This window comes from Nicotiana tomentosiformis, chromosome 3 (genome assembly GCF_000390325.3).
Source record: "Nicotiana tomentosiformis chromosome 3, ASM39032v3, whole genome shotgun sequence".
NCBI classification, from domain to species: domain Eukaryota; kingdom Viridiplantae; phylum Streptophyta; class Magnoliopsida; order Solanales; family Solanaceae; genus Nicotiana; species Nicotiana tomentosiformis.
Genome location: NC_090814.1, coordinates 54,055,050 through 54,073,693, shown reverse-complemented (window position 1 = coordinate 54,073,693; position 18,644 = coordinate 54,055,050). Strand labels below are relative to the sequence as shown.

The following is an 18,644-nucleotide window of genomic DNA, read 5'->3' as shown; positions in this document are numbered from 1 at the left end:
TATAAAAATGACTACTTAGACACCATCAGCGAACCATAGAATAGCCAAAACCTATTGTAACATTTCTTTCTCTATTCTTTTTGATAACTATGCAAAGCATCATTATTCAAAAGCATACAAGTACTCATCTTCCCAACAATACCTAGATAATTCTTGATCTGTAATGTATAATGCTTAAGCAGGAGTATCATCTTTAGGGATCACAATGATGGAGGACCTTTCGTGAAAACAAGGCTACAAAGTGAAGATTGCCATTCTGCGAAATACCAGCCTGCTGTAGAGTTCTATTGTCATCTCTGACCTGAGTGAACTTCTCAAAAACAAATTTAGTTGCTCCTGATTGAAAGAAAAAGAACATACCTATTTGCTCTTAACATTTGCACATACGATCATCTTATTAGTGGTCCAGTGTTAACATAAATTGTGTATACATCGAATCCCTACAGCTAATACTAGAATTCCTAGATGCATAAAGTCCAGCAATCTTGATTAAAGATCGAAGATTTTCTAGATTTCACAATGCATCTGAGATTGACGGGAAAAAAATAGAGTGCCTGTGAAATACCTTCAGCGAACCAATTGCTTCCATTTCAGGAAACCTTAATATAAAGCTGTGGCACCTTGAAAGACTTAATGCTAAATTTTACTAGAAAGGAAAATTCGACTCCAGTCATAAGCTTTTTCGAGAAAAAAGTGTCTAATCCAGAAAGAAAGAAAACGATACAAAAGTGGCAAAATGCAGCCCACACTCAAATCTTAAGTCTCTTACCAGTAAGATACTTCTGATGATTTCTATCTGATGCTGAAACCCAACTCCTGTAGAGAAAGACAGCATACTGCTCTCAGTATGACAGCATAAACCATGAAACTTTAACAGTAAGGACGCTAATAAGGTATTGAACTTCACCTGAGATTGTGGGAGAGGTCATAATATCTCTCTTGATTCCCTTTTCAGGCGATTTTGAAATGCTTTCACTACTAGGCTCCTTGTCATATGCCACAGCAAAGCTATAGTCATCACACAGTTTCCTTCTCTTGGAAAGTTTTTCAAGTCAACGTCTTTCATTCGCACGCATGCTTTTCCTATTGCGATAAAAGGACTTCATATGGTGATTTCAGTATTATTTATAAACCAAGAAGTTATTATAGCATCAGACATTCAAATTACCCACATACACAGTGGCGAAGCCAGAAATTTTTCCAAGGATGTTCAGACTTGAAAAAAGTAAAAACAAATCCCGACAAAGGGTGTTCAATATAAGTTTTATACATCTAAAATCAATATTTTACTTATATACATAGTGTAATTTTTCGTAATATTTCGACTAAGGGTGGTCAACCCTTAACAAAAGGTGGTTTCGCCCCTGCACAGACAAACACACACACATCAATAAAATCAAAACTGAGCAAAAACAATAATACGGGCATCACTTATATGGGGAACTCGTTACATACTCATTAACGCTGTGTCCTACAGAAACAAGTAGCTCGGGTAGTCAAAAAGATAACAAGATACATTATAGACCACATATCCTGCCCTTAGGTTGTTTGGATCAACGACACAAAACCAATAATGCTAACATTAAAAGTTATATCACTTAAGCTCATTAGAACTGTTCCTACATCCCGGTAACAACGAATTGACTAACATAACCATAATCATTAGGTGAGTTTTCTAGTAGCAGATTTTCTACCAAGAAGCTTGCTTTGCACTCAAAAGACTACTATAAGATTACATCCGTCTTCGCACACGCCTAGCATTTGGATTAACAGATTCTGCTGCAGCACCATCTGCTGCCAGATCCAACCCAAAGATGCTGCTGCTAGTCCTTTTCTTGCTAGACATCACAGTCGCCTTCTCATCAACTGATGCAACTGTTTCCAGTAGCTCTGACAACAGTGACGGGCAGCTCTCTTCTAAGTGCTTAAATCCTTCTGACTGCATGACAACTGTTTAACAACAATCAGTATTTTAGCAACTTACTGAAATAATGAAGGAAACACATCTTATACAGGCTACACATACTTTAAGAGCTTGAGGCTGTCAAACGAAATTAAGCAAGAACCTGTATGGCACGGATTATAGTTCCAGTTCTAGCAGAGGAAAACAAAGGGAATTATTGTCACATGTTGAGGCTTCCAGCACTTGTAACACATTGCCCAAACCAGATTATAGGCATAACGTTAGCTAAAAACTAGCAAGCACGAGACAATCAATTAATTCAACTTTATTATTCAAATTTCAACTTGCACTATCAGCATCAAAAGCTATATGATCATAACTATAAGGTTAGCTAAAAACCAACAGCCACGAGACACAATCAAGTAATTCAACTTTATTATACAAAATTTAAAACGGGCAGACGGGAAGAAATCACCAAGGAATTTGTCTCTGTTGGGATTTGTACTCTATCCTCTCATGGTATTCATCCCACTTTAATGAGCGTTAAGCCACACCCTTGGATGTCTTCCCAGTCTTAAATCTCTCATTCCATCATTCAAACTTCAGGTATCCATCCAAACATTCTCTTTTATGGTGTCGATTGGAGAAGTGTAGCAGGAATATATCTACTCTGCAAGTTTCTGGGAACTTTACCTCAGAAACTTAACTTTTTAATAATACAAAATATTTTCTCTAAAAATAGTACTACACACAATATCAAACTATCATTTTCCATGATTCCTGTGTCACTTGTATCAGGAATCTTCATCTTAAAAAAACATGAAGCCAGACACTCAATATTGTACATGGAAAAAAGTTACATGCATCTACAAGGTCAGACAAAATTTTCGGCCTTTTTCCCTACTAGGAGTTGTTAAAAGAAGAATAAGCATATGTTGGTTGGACAAGGAAAGGAGAAACACTCACGCTTAGTTTTGAAACAAGTGTGCCCCCCTGCTAAAGAAGATTGATGCAAAGGTTAGATCTCATCATCTATCTATCTGCAACTGCCAACTAGTACCATTGGGTCTAGAAAACCCCATCTAGGTTAGATTTAGTAGAGGTGAATTGTGGACGTCCACCCCCTGAAGCACCTGCAAACATGCATCTCTGACGAGCTAGCTTCTTGCACGTACAGGACCCGACCACATTAACTAACGACAAACTTAGAGAACGAGCTAAACAAGGCCAGCAGATTGATAAAATTCAATGTAACTTGTAGTTGTTGGCTATCAGAACTTGGAGGTTCCTTTAGAAAATGCAACTGCAAATCTTACAGATACATCCTTTTCAAAGATACTAACTCCATTAGCCAAAACCACTAACATATTCTTTCAAGAATTTAAGCAATGTGTCCGCCAAAGCCTAGGAGCCTAGCCAACTGGCAGTACTGACATTCAACAATCCTCCACCAAGAGCTCCAAAACATTTTAAAGAAGTTCTAAAAGAGATCTCGTTATTATATTCCCATGGTTACCCATTTTGCTAGATTCCTCACAACCGATTCCCGAACTTAACACCAAAAATAATCTATTGGAAGCCAAAATCACCTTTTTATACAAAAACAAGGTCCATCAGCAAGATTTCAACAGAGATTTTTTCTGAAAATAGTGTTCAGCAGAGAATTTTCAGAACCTAAGCATATCCATAAGTCATTTAGCAAAAGGAGTTCAAGGGACTATTGCTCTGGTCTACGGATACCAACTCTTTACTTGGCTTATCATTTGAACTGGACTACATTGAAGTATGGGACAAATGCACTGGAAATGAATAATCAGAGACAAAAACATGTCTGCAGATAAACAGACATTGAAAAACTAGAAATGACATAACCTGAAACACTGCACTGCTCACATCTACGGACTACACGCACCTCCCAAGTTTGTTGCTGCAAATTTCAAACATATGGCTTTAAGCTGTAGGCATTGATGCTGCTCCGAAAGGGAAAGAGTCGTAGCCACTGTATCCACATTCACTTCTTCACATAATTTAGCCTCGCATAACTGTTTCAACCTATCTAAACCAAAGCGGTCCGCTGCAGCCAATATATGCTGCATCATTATTGTAGATGTTCGTGTTGAAGTAGAGCCAGCAATTTCAAGCAAATCCGGAAGCTCATCAGAGTAAATGAAATGGAGCATAGCCTACAAAACAAACAGATGTACACAATCATCCCAACTATTAGAAAAAGCCCTAAGGTTGGCACAAGATACGCATGTGCATTACAAAATGGTAATGAACAACTTTTATTGAAAGAAACTCGATTTGGGAAAAGTGAGGTGGAAACACCATGACTATAAGGGATGGAATTGCTTAGCTAACTGCTATTTTCTTTCAATATATCCTCTTAGCGATAGAAAGAATAATGGAGGACATCATTCTGTCAGCTTAGGTAGTTCTTAGATATAAATTCCAGAAAACCATCTAAACTTAGTATTATCATGAGGTTCCAATTTATATTGAAAATTGGCTATCTTTCAAAATAATCACATTTTGTAGACTCTCTACTTTTTGGTATAGCTCTTGTATGTAGGATTGTTTTTTCCATCACCAATAAAATTATTCTGCTTATAGAAAAAATTTAGTTAGTTTTACCAAATACTGTAACGTTCAAAGATGTTTAATGCACAGAACATTAGCCATAAGAATCATTTAAGCCTAAGTATAACAATGCTAACTAAGAAAGGAATGTCTAATAAAGAGCAGTGAAATATATTCCATTTACACCTTTAACATACAAAATGAATCTGGAATGTCCATGAGAGTTCTCATATCCCCTCAATTATCTATTTTCACCCTAGCTTTCTTTTTTATTTTCTTTTAATGGCAGAAATCATTATATCAATGCAAGAACCTATTGTGAACAAAAAAAGCAAGAACTTATTACCTTGAAAATTGAGGGCTCAATATCCTCAAGTTCTACTTTGTCTGAATTAGGATTCCCCACAAGCCCAAAGAATTGGGCTCTAAACACAGGAGAACGAGCAGCTAGTATCAACTTATGAGCCTTAAAAGTCTCTTCGCCAACACGGAAATCAATATCACAACCAAGTTCAGCATCCAGCACATATTTGAGACTTTGGCCCATGTCTGATGGAGGAACAGAAACACTATAATCTTTGGGTCCTTCGACACGAGTTCTCACAACTCCAACAGTACAGCGCATAGACAGGCAATCATCCTTCAGGTAGTCAGAGGTTTCCAAAACTGATCTTCTGAAAAATCGTTTGTAACCCCTGTACGTACAGGCAAGAAATTCCATTAATGCGAGTAAGAGAGAAAGTTTTCAATGTGCTTAAATACCATGGAATCAAAAAAGTAGTGTAGTGACCCAACTAAACAATTGGTGAATTATCTTGAGCTTTAACAAAGATACTCTTGTTATGAATGGCAATCATAATATATCAAATCTGTTATCATTTTTCATTACAAAAATTATTTTATTCCATTAATATAAGATTTACAAAATAGTAACAAAATGAACTGTGGTTTCATCAACTGATCATTCATATGGAAACTTCACGAGAGAACTGAAAATGGAACATACAAACACCATTCAAAGTGGTAAAAAGAAAAGGTTGAGTCCTCAAATGGCTGAGCCAGGGGTCAAATCATGAGGCTGACTCAGATTTCAGTAAGTCAATTTTCTAAAAAACTAAAGTTAATGATTGATTTGCAATCATTTAGAGTTTCCCGGAGACAAAGTTAGACGTACCCCCGCAACCAAGGTTTGGTTCTTTTCTACCTTTCTTTTTCTTCAATCTTATAAGTATCAGTGGCGTCAGAATCAACTTGTGGACACCTTGACTATTCCACCATATACTTATTAGTCTATTACCTCCCACTAGTACGGTTACGAAGTAACTCTGCAAATAGGAAGATTTCAGTATTCTGAATTACTCCAACTCTTCAACCACTAGGCCACCTCAACAACCAAGGTCAAAGGCTAGTGCGAGGTCGGGGGAAGGGCCGGAGCAGATTGGGTCTTATATATACAGGCTCAAAGACTGTTTCCGCAGCTTGAACCTGTGACCTCCTAGTCACACATTGAACAATGGGAGGAAATAAGAAAAATGTAACAAGGGTAGGCAAAAGCACTCCTATTTCCAGTATATCGACAAACTTGGAATATGCAAAATCCCAATTACACGCAACATAAACCCTAAGAAAACATAAAAACCTAAACCATTTGGCCACGAATCTTGCTAATTTAATAGTGTCATTACACAAGCTAGCAAATGAATAAATTTGCAGACATACCACATGCTTCCTCTATATTTCAAAGAATATGGGCCGCTCTCGAGCGCCCGATCAAAATGGCTATGAACTTTGTGCTTCCCATTCCCGCTCTGATCCAATAGAGTCAGCTCAAACAGTGCCCTGACATCAGTGCCCTCACTAGCAAGGGCGATGAAAACAGAGACATACGTGGAAGAATCCTCAATATTCTTACCATCAGGGTAGAAATAAACGGCCCAATCATAACCGCCCACTGTAAATGTGTCGCTAGTTATGTACTTCCCGGGACCCATACCTTTAGCGAGGGAGTAACCCCTGATGGTGAAATGGTGGGACCCATTCACCGTCTCGTTTATCGACTTAGAACAGGAATCAGAATCATCCCCCCCACCGCGGTCCTCGTAATCCACGATCATTTCATGGGAATGAATGAAGGTGAAGAAAAAGAATACAAACAGAAACCCTAGAAATGGGGAATTGAATTTCGCAGGGATAAAAGTTGAGGTGCGAAAGGGAATGGGAAATTGATACTTATGAAGCAAAATTGGAAGGAAATTGAGGGAAGGAAATTAAGGTTCGAGCAGGTGTTTGGGTAGCTGCGGAAACTGCAGAAAGCTGAGGAGCGAACGGCAGGAAATTGTAGTGGTTGGGGAGGGGGGATAGAAAGAGGTGGATTTGATGTAATGGATTTATGGCTTTGGAATTGAGATTTTACGAATGTTAAGAAAACGTCATTTTATTGGCTGCGACTTGTCAAAATCTGGTGGCGCTCTTTTCTTTCTTTTCCTTACTTTTTCTTTTTCTTTTTCTTTTTCTTTTGTTCGGGGCTCTTTTAGTTACTCCCAGGGTGGGAAATGGGCTGTTTGATTGTATTTGTACCGATTAAGATTGACTGACTCATTAAATGGATCATTGTTCAACCTGCTCAAAGTTTACTTGGGTTAAAATGAGTTGCGTCAAGATGATTAAGCAATGGGTTGTAACTCAATCACCCAAATTGACCCAAATTTTTATAATATTCTCAATTTTTAAACAAACATATATAAAAATTATCTTATATTTTGAAATAAATATCAATTCGTGCCAAATGATTTTTTTCCTCAATTTAGATATATAATTTTATTTGATAGATCTTTATCTTATAATACTAACAAAGATCAGAACCTCCCACCACCCCAACCTCCAATCCCACCATAAATAGAAATATTATTTAGAGTACTTTCTTTTAACGTTATAGATAGAGTTTTTTTTTCATTTCAACAAAATGAATATTTTCTTTTTATGATGTAAAAAAAGTATTTTTTTTATTTCAATAAAATAAGTACTATCTTTTCATGTTCTAGAAAAAGTATTTTCTTTTGTTTCAACAAAAAAGTGTACTTTTGTTTCATGATATAGAAAAATTATTTTTTTTTTCACAAAATGAATATTTTCTTTTCCTATTGTAGAAAAAAATATTTTCTTTTAATGTTGCAGATAAAGTATTTTCTTTTTCATTTCAACAAAAACCAAAAAAATTATTTAGTAATGCAGAAAAAGTATTTTCTTTCATTTCAATAAAATAAGTACTTTCTTTTCATGATGTAGAAAAAAAAATTTCTTTTGTTTTAAAAAAAGAGTACTTTCTTTTTTATAATGTAGAAAAATTATTATTTTTTTTACAAAATGAGTATTTTATTTTCATATTGTAGAAAAAGTATTTTCTTTTGTTTCAACAAAAAGAGTACTTTCTTTTCATGATATAGAAAAAATATTTTCTTTTTCACAAAAATGAGTACTTTCTTTTCATGATGATGTAGAAAAAATATTTTCTTTTAATGCTTTAGGTAGAGCATTTTCTTTTTCATTTTAACAAAATAAAAATTTTCTTTCTATGATGTAGAAAAAGTATTTTCGTTTATTTTAATAAAATAAATACTTTCTTTTTCTAATGTAGAAAAAATATTTTCTTTTTCATAAAATGAGTACTTTTTTTCATGTTGTAGAAAAAATATTTTCTTTTGTTTTAACAAAAAGATACTTTCTTTTCATGAATATATAAAAAGTATTTTCTTTTTCACAAAATGTGTACTTTATTTTCCTGTTATAGAAAAAGTATTTTCTTTTATTTCAATAAAAAGAATATTTTCTTTTCATGTTGTAAAAAAAAGTATTTTCTTTTATTTTAATAAAACGAGTACTTTCTTTTATTTTATTGTGATACCTAAAAGAATAGCTCAATAACGTCCTTTATTTTATTGATATAGATTTTATTTGTTATTTTTTTGTTGTGATAATGTGTTTCACTTTACTTTAGATTTTTTTCATGTTTGATGATTATTTTTGCCAACAACAGTTAATTAAATAAATCATTCGACATCATGAAAATAAAGTACTTATTTTGTTGAAATGAAAAAAAATACTTTTTCTACGTCATGAAAGGAAAATATTTTTTCTACATCGTGAAAAAAAAGTACTCTAAAAAATATTTTCATATATTTAGGTTGAGGGGTCAGTGGTAGGGGTGGGGTTGGGGTTAGGTTTAGGTGGTGCGTGGGTGAGAGTTAGGGGTGAGGTAGGGGTTGGGTGGGGTAGGGGTGGTGGGTGTGGTGGCAGGGGTTGGTGGAGATGGGAAATGTTGAAAAAGAGTTTTGAAAAATATTTTCCTTCAATTGGAGAAAAACGAATTTATAAAGAAATTATTTTTCAAACTTTTAAACCAACCAAATATGAAAATATTAGAAAATATTTTTCAAAATATGGGTCAAGGTAGAACTCTAAGATTGAGCATTTCTAGGGCCAAGGTGGGCATCATCACGGGTCCAGTTGGGCTGATGATTTTTGATAGGCTAACTTGGGCTAGCCCAAAATAACCCATTTTTAAAATTTATCTAGCCCAAACCCATCAAAGCTTGGGCGAGTTGGGCGGGTCAAATGGGTTTGGGTTAGTTTTGCCACCCCTAGTTACTCACTCCCTCCCTACGTGGAGTTCGGGGCTCTTGATTTTTTTTGTCTATTTTTTATATACACTTTGAATTATTAACTAATACGACTTATAATATTTTTCATGTAGTTTTTAAATATATAGATTTTATTTTAAAAAACTTAAAAAATTTATATCCTAATTCAGATTAAAATTAAGAAGTTTGACCCTCAAAATGCGACTTTTCTCACATAAATTGTCGCGACCCAAAATTCATTAAAGGTCGTGATGACGCCTAACACCGTTGTCATACAAGCCAGTCATAATTAGTTAATTTAATTACTCATTTTAGTATTTTTGAATCGAGATTTTCTTCAATTAAATAGTAAAGATAGAACTCATAGAGTAAGTGATAAATATTTTAGCAACTAAATTACTAAACAAGCCATAACCACTCCCAAAATCCGGTGTCACAAGTGCATGAGTATTCACTAGGGAGTAAAATAAAATACAGCATCTGTCCGGAATACAATTTAAACAGGAAAGATATAAATAACTCTGAAGGAGACTCTGCTGGTTGCGGATCGTAATATAGAATGCAGCTCACCTAAATCCCCGCATTAACCACGCCTCTGCGCCCACAATGCCGCTAGACATATATGTACCTGCACACAAACAAATGTGCAGTAAGTGTAGTATGAGTACGTAAACAACGTGTACCTAGTAAGTATCATGCCTAATCTCGAAGAAGTAATAATGAGAGGTCGACTTTGATACTCACAAAGGGTCAATAATATTAAAATAGAAATATTTAAATCGGCATGATATATAGGAATAACAACAATTTTCTTTAACCATCAGAAATAATTAATTCTTTCAATTTTAATTTATCAATTAGCTTCACAAGCTGCAATAAAATATCAAGGTATCGTGTAATTATTATTATTAGGCATGATGCCTGCCGAGGTCGTTCGGCCCGATCCAGAGTATCGTGTACACTGTTGAGGGACGTGCGACACGATCTATAGATACATCTATCCTATCGAGGTATTCGGCCTGCTCCACAAGAAAGGAGGACATTTTCTTATGAACCTCCGGAAAGAGAAGTCATTATTATAGGGCTAACACATAAGGATTTACAATTTCTATTAACATTTAAATAATTTTGTACAAAAATTCAAGTATATAAAATTTAGCCTTTTACTATCTTTTCTAACAATTCACAATATAATTCCAGTACTTTAATTAAATAAAAGATGCAATTATCACAAGAAATTCATGATTTGAGTCCTAAGCTACCCAGACATAGCATAATTAGTAGCTACGCACGGACTCTCGTCACCTCGTGCGTACGTAGCCCCCACAATTAGCAACAATTATTATTTTAAATCACCTATGGGGTAAATTCCCTCTTACAAGGTTAAACAAGAGACTTACCTTGTCTGAAAGCCCACTTCCCGATCACAATGTCGTGTAAAAATTCTCAATTCGGTGCCGAAAAATCCGAAACTATCAAAAGGTTATATAAAATAATTAATACATGTTCAATAATTCGAAATTAGACTATTAAATAGATTACCCTATCCAAAATGATAAAATTTATAAAATTCACTCCGGGCCCACGTTCCCAGATTTCGAAAATCTTCGGAGGAAAACATTACTCATAATCTCAAGAACTCAAATATACAATTTCCATTCAATTCCATAACCATTTTCGTGGTTAAAATCTCATTTTTATAAAAATCTAGGTTTTTCATCTATACCCTTGATTTCCAAAATTTACAGGTTATAATCTATCCATAATCTATGTATTTAACTCAAAGTGTGTATGATTAACTTACCTTCAAGTTGCTAGTTGAAATCCCCTCTCAAAAAGCTCCAAAATCGCCCAAGAATGGAGAAAATGAGCTCAAAATATGCAACTTGGAGGTTCTGCCTTTTGTGATTTTTGCGCACGTGCGAGATTTTCCTCTTGGCCTGGCTCCGCACCTGCGGACAAATGGACCGCTTCTGCGCAACCGCATCTGCGCCCCACGCCTTCGCACATGCGCATTTCTCGCTTCTGTGCGCCTTGCCTCGCTCCTGCTCGCCTGCAGGTGCGCCCAAAATTCCGCATCTGCGGTTGATGGCCTGCCCTCCTCTTTCTGCTTCTGCGAGCAAAATGTCGCATCTGCGATGGTCGCACCTGCGACTGCCCAAGCGCAGGTGCGATTGAAGCAGAAGCTGAAAACTTCAGTTGTTGCTCCAAATTCCAAAATTGGTCTTAGCCTCGTCCGGTTGACACCTGAGGCCCTCGGGGCCCCGCCCGAACATACCAACAAGTTTCAAATCATAAAACAGACTCGCTCAAACCCTCGGAATGTGTAAAACAACATCGAAACTAAGAATCATACCTCAAACCACATTGATTCAACTTAGAATTTTCAAAATTTTCAAACTTACTCCAAACGCGCCGAAACATACTTAAACTACTCGGAATGACACCAAATTTTGCGTACAAGTCTTAAACCACCATACGGAGCTATTCCCAAGCTCGAAATTCCAAACGAGCCCCAATTACTCCAAAACCTACTCCAAACCAAGTTTAAAGAACCTTAAACCTTTAAATAGTTGATTTTCACTATTAAGCGTTGAAACGCTCCCAGATTGTCCAAAACCCGATTCGAACATACGCCCAAGTCCAAAATCATCATACGAACCTACTAGAACCGTCAAATCTCGATTCTGGGGTCGTTTTCTAAAAATGTTGACCGAAGTCAAACTTTCCCTTTTTGAAGCCAAACTAAGGAACTAAGTGTTCCGATTTTAACCCGAACACTTCTAAATCCCGAACGCAAGTCATAAATTAGTAAAACACATACGTGGAGTCTTATTTAGGGGTAGGGGTTCCAAAAGTCAAAAATGACCGGTCGGGTCATTACATTCTCTCCCACTTAAATATACATTCGTCCTCAAACGTGCTAAGAATTTCTCCGGAGTTTGCTAAAATCATTGTTTCACCCCTTGAGCACCTATCCGTGCTACCACAACCTAGTTGAGCACGTTAGATCAAGCTAGTCTGAATATTCCCCCGTTTATTTGGCCAAAAGCCTTAGAGCCAGATTCCAATATCTGAATTTCCCTACCAGGCCTGTTTCCAACATACGAACACCATATAAATCATTACACACTGTACCAAACATGATTGCATACCCTTACTAAATTCACACCATGTACCATATAGTTCACATGACCCTCATAATGTCCTCTAACAACAATAGCCACAATTCCACGAATCTGATGCCCACAACACACCTCATGACACGTATAAGTCCTATTCCAACTCTTGCAATACTGTCACGACGGAAGAGATGTGTAGAAATTCATGACGAATTGCATAGTCAACAAATTATTTAGTCCCTCCTCCTGACAGGAACCATTACCTCATTATGAACTAAATAACGATATTTGCTCTTTAATATGCCTCATATAAATCTGATCGTACTGATCCCAGGTCCAAAAATCTCGCCTCACCCAGTACAAGTCGTTCCGGTAATAAGCCACCACAATCACTACTAAAAGTCTCATATGATGCCACTATATGCCAACAAGCCACAAACTCGAATGTGATACATAAGGAGAAACAAACTCTGAAAAGAACCACTCAACCCACGTAACTAATTAAACAACCGAAGGGATGTTATAAACCTTCCTCATAAACGAGAACAAAACACACAATAATAGATATGGGGAACTGTACTCAATATCATACTGTTGCGGCGTTCACCCCAATCCACATATGATACCGTTGTGTCGTGCGACCCGATCCAAACAACATACCCGTGGCGGCGTGCCACCCGATCCACACATGACATTAAATTGGGAAGTACCCATCAAGCCAAAACGATTATACCTATGAAATACCTGAATGTCAGCCACAATCACGCCAAGTGCACAATACTATCAGATAGCGCCATACGCTACAAAACTCAAGCACGACTAAGGTGCAATAAATGACCTGCTTCTAGAGAGCCTTCCTGCTCATATAACACCGCAAACTATACGGGATCTCAATACGAGTGCAAATTCAAACCACCTCACAACCCATATGGCACAATAGAGACTACACGGAAGGGCCGACAACAGAAATAACATCCAAGACCCGAAGTCCGAAAACAATGTTATGCTGAAACGAACACATCCAACCTCATATAGAGCCCACATTCACATTTAGATCCATCCACGGACCTCAAGCTGATTCTGATCGTACCGCACTGGGCTAATAACCTATCAAGGATCCACAATAACTCTTTTTCCCATGACACACAAGAACAACCGTCAAATACGAAACAAACTTCTATAATCCACAACCAAATAAACCGAGCGCCATTCAGGCATAAATTCTCACATTAGCGATAATACCACAATCTCCATACTTGGTTTTAAATCTTTAGTCAATCAAGTGGCTACATGTCACACTTATACAATCTTCCCATGGGATACACTCTCACGACCTTCCGCACCAGGTAACAAGTCTGCACGTCCATACCACCGGCCACACTAATGCTGTAAGGCAAATCAGGAATCCGCGATCAGTACGTAAAGCCTCTTACACATAACACCGATCTCAGGTGACGCTTAAGACAATACCATCTTACTTTAACCATTTAATCATTTCCTGCTCATCCGAGCTCTTGACATTCTTGTTTACACCAAACTGTAACCTTGATCCTCAACTCCTAATTCCCATGCCACTCACTGCACCTAACATACCAATACGTGAGAGTACAAGAATTCCATCATGACTCCTGATCCACTAATAGACCAAACACTCAATCACGTAGAAACCTTTTACTTAAGTCATTTCAGGAGAACCATTGCAACATGCGATTGAATTCCCATAACCGCAGAAAATACAATCCTCAAGTAGTGGTCTAAACCACCATAACTCTTCTGGGATCCATCTACACATAACAGGCCATAATACTCGAATGCCTCCAAATAAAATCAATTACGGCGACCGTCAAGCCTCGCAAGTACTGCCACAAATCACATGTATAGATTAACACGCTGAAGGAACTGATCATTTCCACCATCATGCCAATTCAACCATTGCTAACTTATCCGACTACTTCTAATTTTACCTAGACTTTCCTTAGATATAACAATAACTCCATTCAAGTTATATTAAACTCAATCCGCACTCGCCCCGAGTGACTCCATTTCACGAATCCACATTGCCTCAAAACCCACGAACCATCTCATACCCTCCTTGTGCGCACATTTACATCTTCAATTGGTACACCGATTATGATAATTCCTATATGAATCCAAAGTCATTTTTCTTCCATTTCTCCAATGCTACACCGCAACCCGAAGATAACGTAGAACACTCCAAGCCCCTTTCATAATCTGCTGCAAAAGCTCGATACTTAGCCATACTACGGACTCGAAATCCTTAGGCACCGCACTTATATTTTTGAATCCACTAAGACCGTTTTTGAGAGCCACTCACTCTGACTTGGTCTCGGCTATAATCAAACTCCAAGGCCCTGCTAGCACATGAACACCCTCTCAAAGAAGCACCCGGCTGGATCACTTTCCTTGTACATCATCTCCACACAAAGCATAAGCCCTGAGTCTTCTCAAAACTGAACATGAACTGATAAAGTCCAAGTATAGCACACATTCCTCCAATCCTTTGCTCAAACTGCCACTGATATTTTCTTTCCTTAGTCGTAATAACCCACCAATATGCCGATAACCAGAAACCTCACAAGTAGACAACCATGAAATCCAATCGTAGATGGTGGGACTCTCCCACTTAGCTTGGAGCTACCATTGCATACCTCTGGATCCCACCAAGACTCCTTATCCCCCATTGACATGATTTTGCATAATCAACCCGCCAAATTCCTCGAAATCCTTCTGTTAATACTTCATGAACACTCTGAATCACTAGCCATATTTACATATCCAACATCTTACCGGATAGCCAGTAGAATTCTTCGTAGAAGCTTCGTCAACACCACACGACCGATAACCTGCTCATAGGAGATAACCCACCTGTGGAAATTACATGCCGACATCTTCTAACAGCGCTGCACCGAGTACAATTACTATGAAATCAATAAACCACCCTGAGCCCATGCTCATTCACCAGCTGTACAAGTCCGTTCACTTCCCATTGACATCAACTAAAGGTGCAACGATACATCCCAACCCGAAATCATGTTGTATTCCTCTTCATATCAAGAAAACTCATTTCTGTCGCATCCAATCTTCCCCAAGTATAACAGCAAACATTCCAAATTAAGTCCGTAGACCTAGTTACTGTCCACATGAATCCCAAATCACTCCAAACTTTCCTCAAGACGTGTAGTTATCCTACCACGTAACCCATATGCTACCTTGTCACTCTCCCACTTTGGTCAAACCCTCTCCTTTAAGCAACTACTCGACTTCTGTTTCTCACACTTGGCCTTCTAGGAACCTAACCACCACAAGACACCTTCCAGATGTCCTTCCTCATCCTTCACTGCCCAGTTGTTGCCTTAAATCAAAATCTATCTCTATAGCACTTGAATCAATCCATCGCTACCAACTTTAAACCTTTCCGAGGATCATCTTTCTCGAGCCATCAATACTAGGAACACCGCTTCGGTCCTGAACCACTGCACATCGCAGTCTCTGACAACCGCTTCCCCGGCATCATTTCACAATACCCTGCCCCAAAGGCGAATTGAAGAAGACCATAACACCGGCAAACTTAACACATTCCATCAAGGACGACGTCACCACATGACAGATGAAAATTCCACCGTGCTCGAAAATACTAAGTCTCGTTACCCCATCAACCCAAACCTGAGCGCTCGTAGTCCGATTGCCTTTCCTCCGCCGGAAATAAAATACTGAATTTCTGAATCATGCACTGAGTAAAACACACTTCCAAGTCATTCACTGCCTCGACGCATAGACAAGCATCCTACCATTACACGAACACTGTGTGATAGCAACGCACAAATTGTCATAACAATCAATGCCAAATCTCAAAACCTTAGGTAATACTAATACTGAGCTGAAACGACAGAGCGGCCTTCCGCAAGGCGACGACAATAGCCCAATCAAATACGCAGGGAGAAACATCCTGCACCACATCTGTAGTACCATTAAACTTCCTCGATTCCCAATTTATAACAAGCGTTTCACGTCGCAAAAGATTGAATAGGAAGGAAATGAAGGCATAAGCCTCAAAGGAATCGAATCACACGATGATGAATCAAGAAAGGAAGTGCTCCTAACAACCCTGTAGCCTCTCGAAGATAAGTACAGACGTCTCCATACCTATCCACAAGACTCTACTAGACTCGTTCATGACTCGTGAGACTTAAGTGAACCTAGTGCTCTGATACCATGTTGTCACGACCCAAAATCCACTAAAGGTCGTGATAGCGCCTAACACCGCTGTCAGGCAAGCAAATCATAATTAATTAACTTAATTACTCATTTTAGTATTTTTCAATCGAGATTTTCTTCAATTAAATTGTAAAGATAGAACTCATAGAGTAAGTGATAAATAATTTAGCAACTAAATAACTAAACAAGCCATAGCCACTCCTAAAACCCGGTGTCACAAGTGCATGAGCATTTACTAGGGAGTAAAATAAAATACATCATCTGTCCGGAATATAATTTAAACAGGAAAGATATAAATAACTCCGAAGGAGACTCTACTGGCTGCGGATCGTAATATAGAATGCAACTCATCAAAGTCCCCGCATTAACCACACTTCTGCGCCCATAAGGCCGCTAGACATATATGTACCTGCACAAAAGAAAATGTGCAGCAAGTGTAGTATGAGTACGTAAACAACGTGTACCTAGTAAGTATCAAGCCTAATCTCGAAGAAGTAGTGACGAGAGGTCGACTTTGACACTTACTAAGGGTCAATAATATTAAAATATAAATATTTAAATCGACATGATATATAGGAATAACAACAATTTTCTTTAACGAGCAGAAATAATTAATTCTTTCAATTTCAATAATTTTTAATTTATCAATTAGCTTCACAAGCCCAATCCAGAGTGTTATTATTAGACACGATGTCTGACGAGGTCGTTCGGCCCGATCCAGAGTGTCGTGTACACTGCCGAAGGACGTGCGGCACGATCCATAGATGCAACTATACTGCCGAGGCGTTCGGCCTGCTCCACAAGAAAGGAGGACATTTTCTTATGAACCTCCGGAAAGAGAAGTCATTATTATAGGGCCAACACATAAGGATGAACAATTTCTATTAACAGTTAAATAATTTTGTACAAAAATTCAAGTATATAAAATTTTAGTCTTTTACTATCTCTTCTAACAATTCACAATATAATTCAAGTACTTTAATTAAATAAAAGTTACAATTATCACAAAGAATTCATGATTTGAGTCCTAAGAAACCCGGAGTCCGGACATAGGCATAATTAGTAGCTACGCATGGACTCTCGTCACCTCGTGCATATGTAGCCCCCACAATTAGCAACAATTATTATTTTAAATCACCTATGGGGTAAATATCCTCTTACAAGGTTAGACAAGAGACTTACCTTGTCTCAAAGCCCACTTCCCGATCACAATGTCGTGTAAAAATCTCAATTCAGTGCCGAAAAATCCAAAACTATCCAAATATTATATAAAATAATTAATACATATTCAATAATTCGAAATTAGACTATTAAATAAATTACCCTATCCAAAATAGTAAAATTTCTAAAATTTACCCTAGGCCCATGTGCCCGGATTCCGAAAATTTTCCGAGAAAAACGTTACCCATAATCTCAAGAACTCAAATATACAATTTCAATCCAATTCCATAACCATTTTCGTGGTTAAAATCTCATTTTTATAAAAAATCTAGGTTTATCATCTAAACCCTTGATTTTCAAAATTTACAGGTTATAATCTCCTCATAATCTATGTATTTAACTCAAAGTGTGTAGGTTTAACTTACCTTCAAGTTGCTAGTTAAAATCCTCTCTCAAAAAGCTCCAAAATCGCCCAAGAATGGAGAAAATAGGCTCAAAATACGCAACTCCCGACTTAAATGAAGGTTCTGCCTTCTGTGATTTTTGCACCTGCGGAGGGGTAATCACACCTGCGGTTCCGCACCTGTAGAAAAACCCTCGCAGGTGCCAGATTTTTCTCTTGGCCTGGCTCTGCACCTGCGGACAAATGAACCGCTTCTTTGCAACCGCATCTGCGCCCCAAGCCTTCGCACATGCGCATTTCTCGCTTCAGCACGCCTTGCCTCGCACCTGCTCGCCCGTAGGTGCGCCCAAAATTCCGCATCTGCGGTTGATGGCCTGCCCTCCCCTTTCCGCTTCTGCGAGCAAAATGTCGCATCTGCGATTGAAGCAGAAGCTGGAAACTTCAGCTGTTACTCCAAATTCAAAAATTGGTCCGAGCCTCGTCCGGTTGACACCCGAGGCCCCCGGGGTCTCACCCGAATATACCAATAAGTTTGAAATCATAAAACGGACTCGCTCGAACCTTCGGAATGTGTAAAACAACATCGAAACTAAGAATCATAC

General features: G+C 37.9%; 1 protein-coding gene across 6 annotated transcripts; it reads right to left on the bottom strand.

The window, feature by feature from the left end:
- Positions 1 to 1,403: 1,403 nt before the first annotated feature.
- Positions 1,404 to 6,893, bottom strand: LOC104113483 (BTB/POZ and MATH domain-containing protein 3). Of its 6 annotated transcripts, none has more exons than XR_011414726.1 (5): positions 6,203 to 6,893; positions 4,830 to 5,178; positions 3,776 to 4,086; positions 2,027 to 2,094; positions 1,831 to 1,950 (listed from the first exon to the last, which is right to left on the bottom strand). XR_011414726.1 is itself a non-coding variant. In XM_018776773.3 (5 exons), the coding sequence occupies exons 1-4, from the start codon at positions 6,595 to 6,597 to the stop codon at positions 2,081 to 2,083; spliced, it is 1,029 nt and encodes a 342-aa protein (XP_018632289.1). In that variant the 5' UTR covers positions 6,598 to 6,893; the 3' UTR covers positions 1,831 to 1,950; positions 2,067 to 2,080. The 6 variants fall into 6 exon arrangements, 3 of the variants coding, with proteins under 3 accessions (XP_009621950.1, XP_033516497.1, XP_018632289.1); XR_011414727.1 differs by having other exon boundaries at positions 2,067 to 2,094; XR_004511442.2 differs by having other exon boundaries at positions 3,816 to 4,086.
- Between the last annotated feature and the right edge of the window lie 11,751 nt (positions 6,894 to 18,644).

Bases quoted from the DNA above. Each gene is read 5' to 3' on its own strand.
- LOC104113483 (XM_033660606.2), bottom strand. From the start codon at position 6,597: ATGATCGTGGATTACGAGGACCGCGGTGGGGGGGATGATTCTGATTCC. The intron at 5,179-6,202 runs GTATGTCTGCAA...CTGTACGTACAG, and splicing joins AAATATAGAGGAAGCATGTG to GGGTTACAAACGATTTTTCA. The intron at 4,087-4,829 runs GTAATAAGTTCT...TTTGTTTTGTAG, and splicing joins TTGAGCCCTCAATTTTCAAG to GCTATGCTCCATTTCATTTA.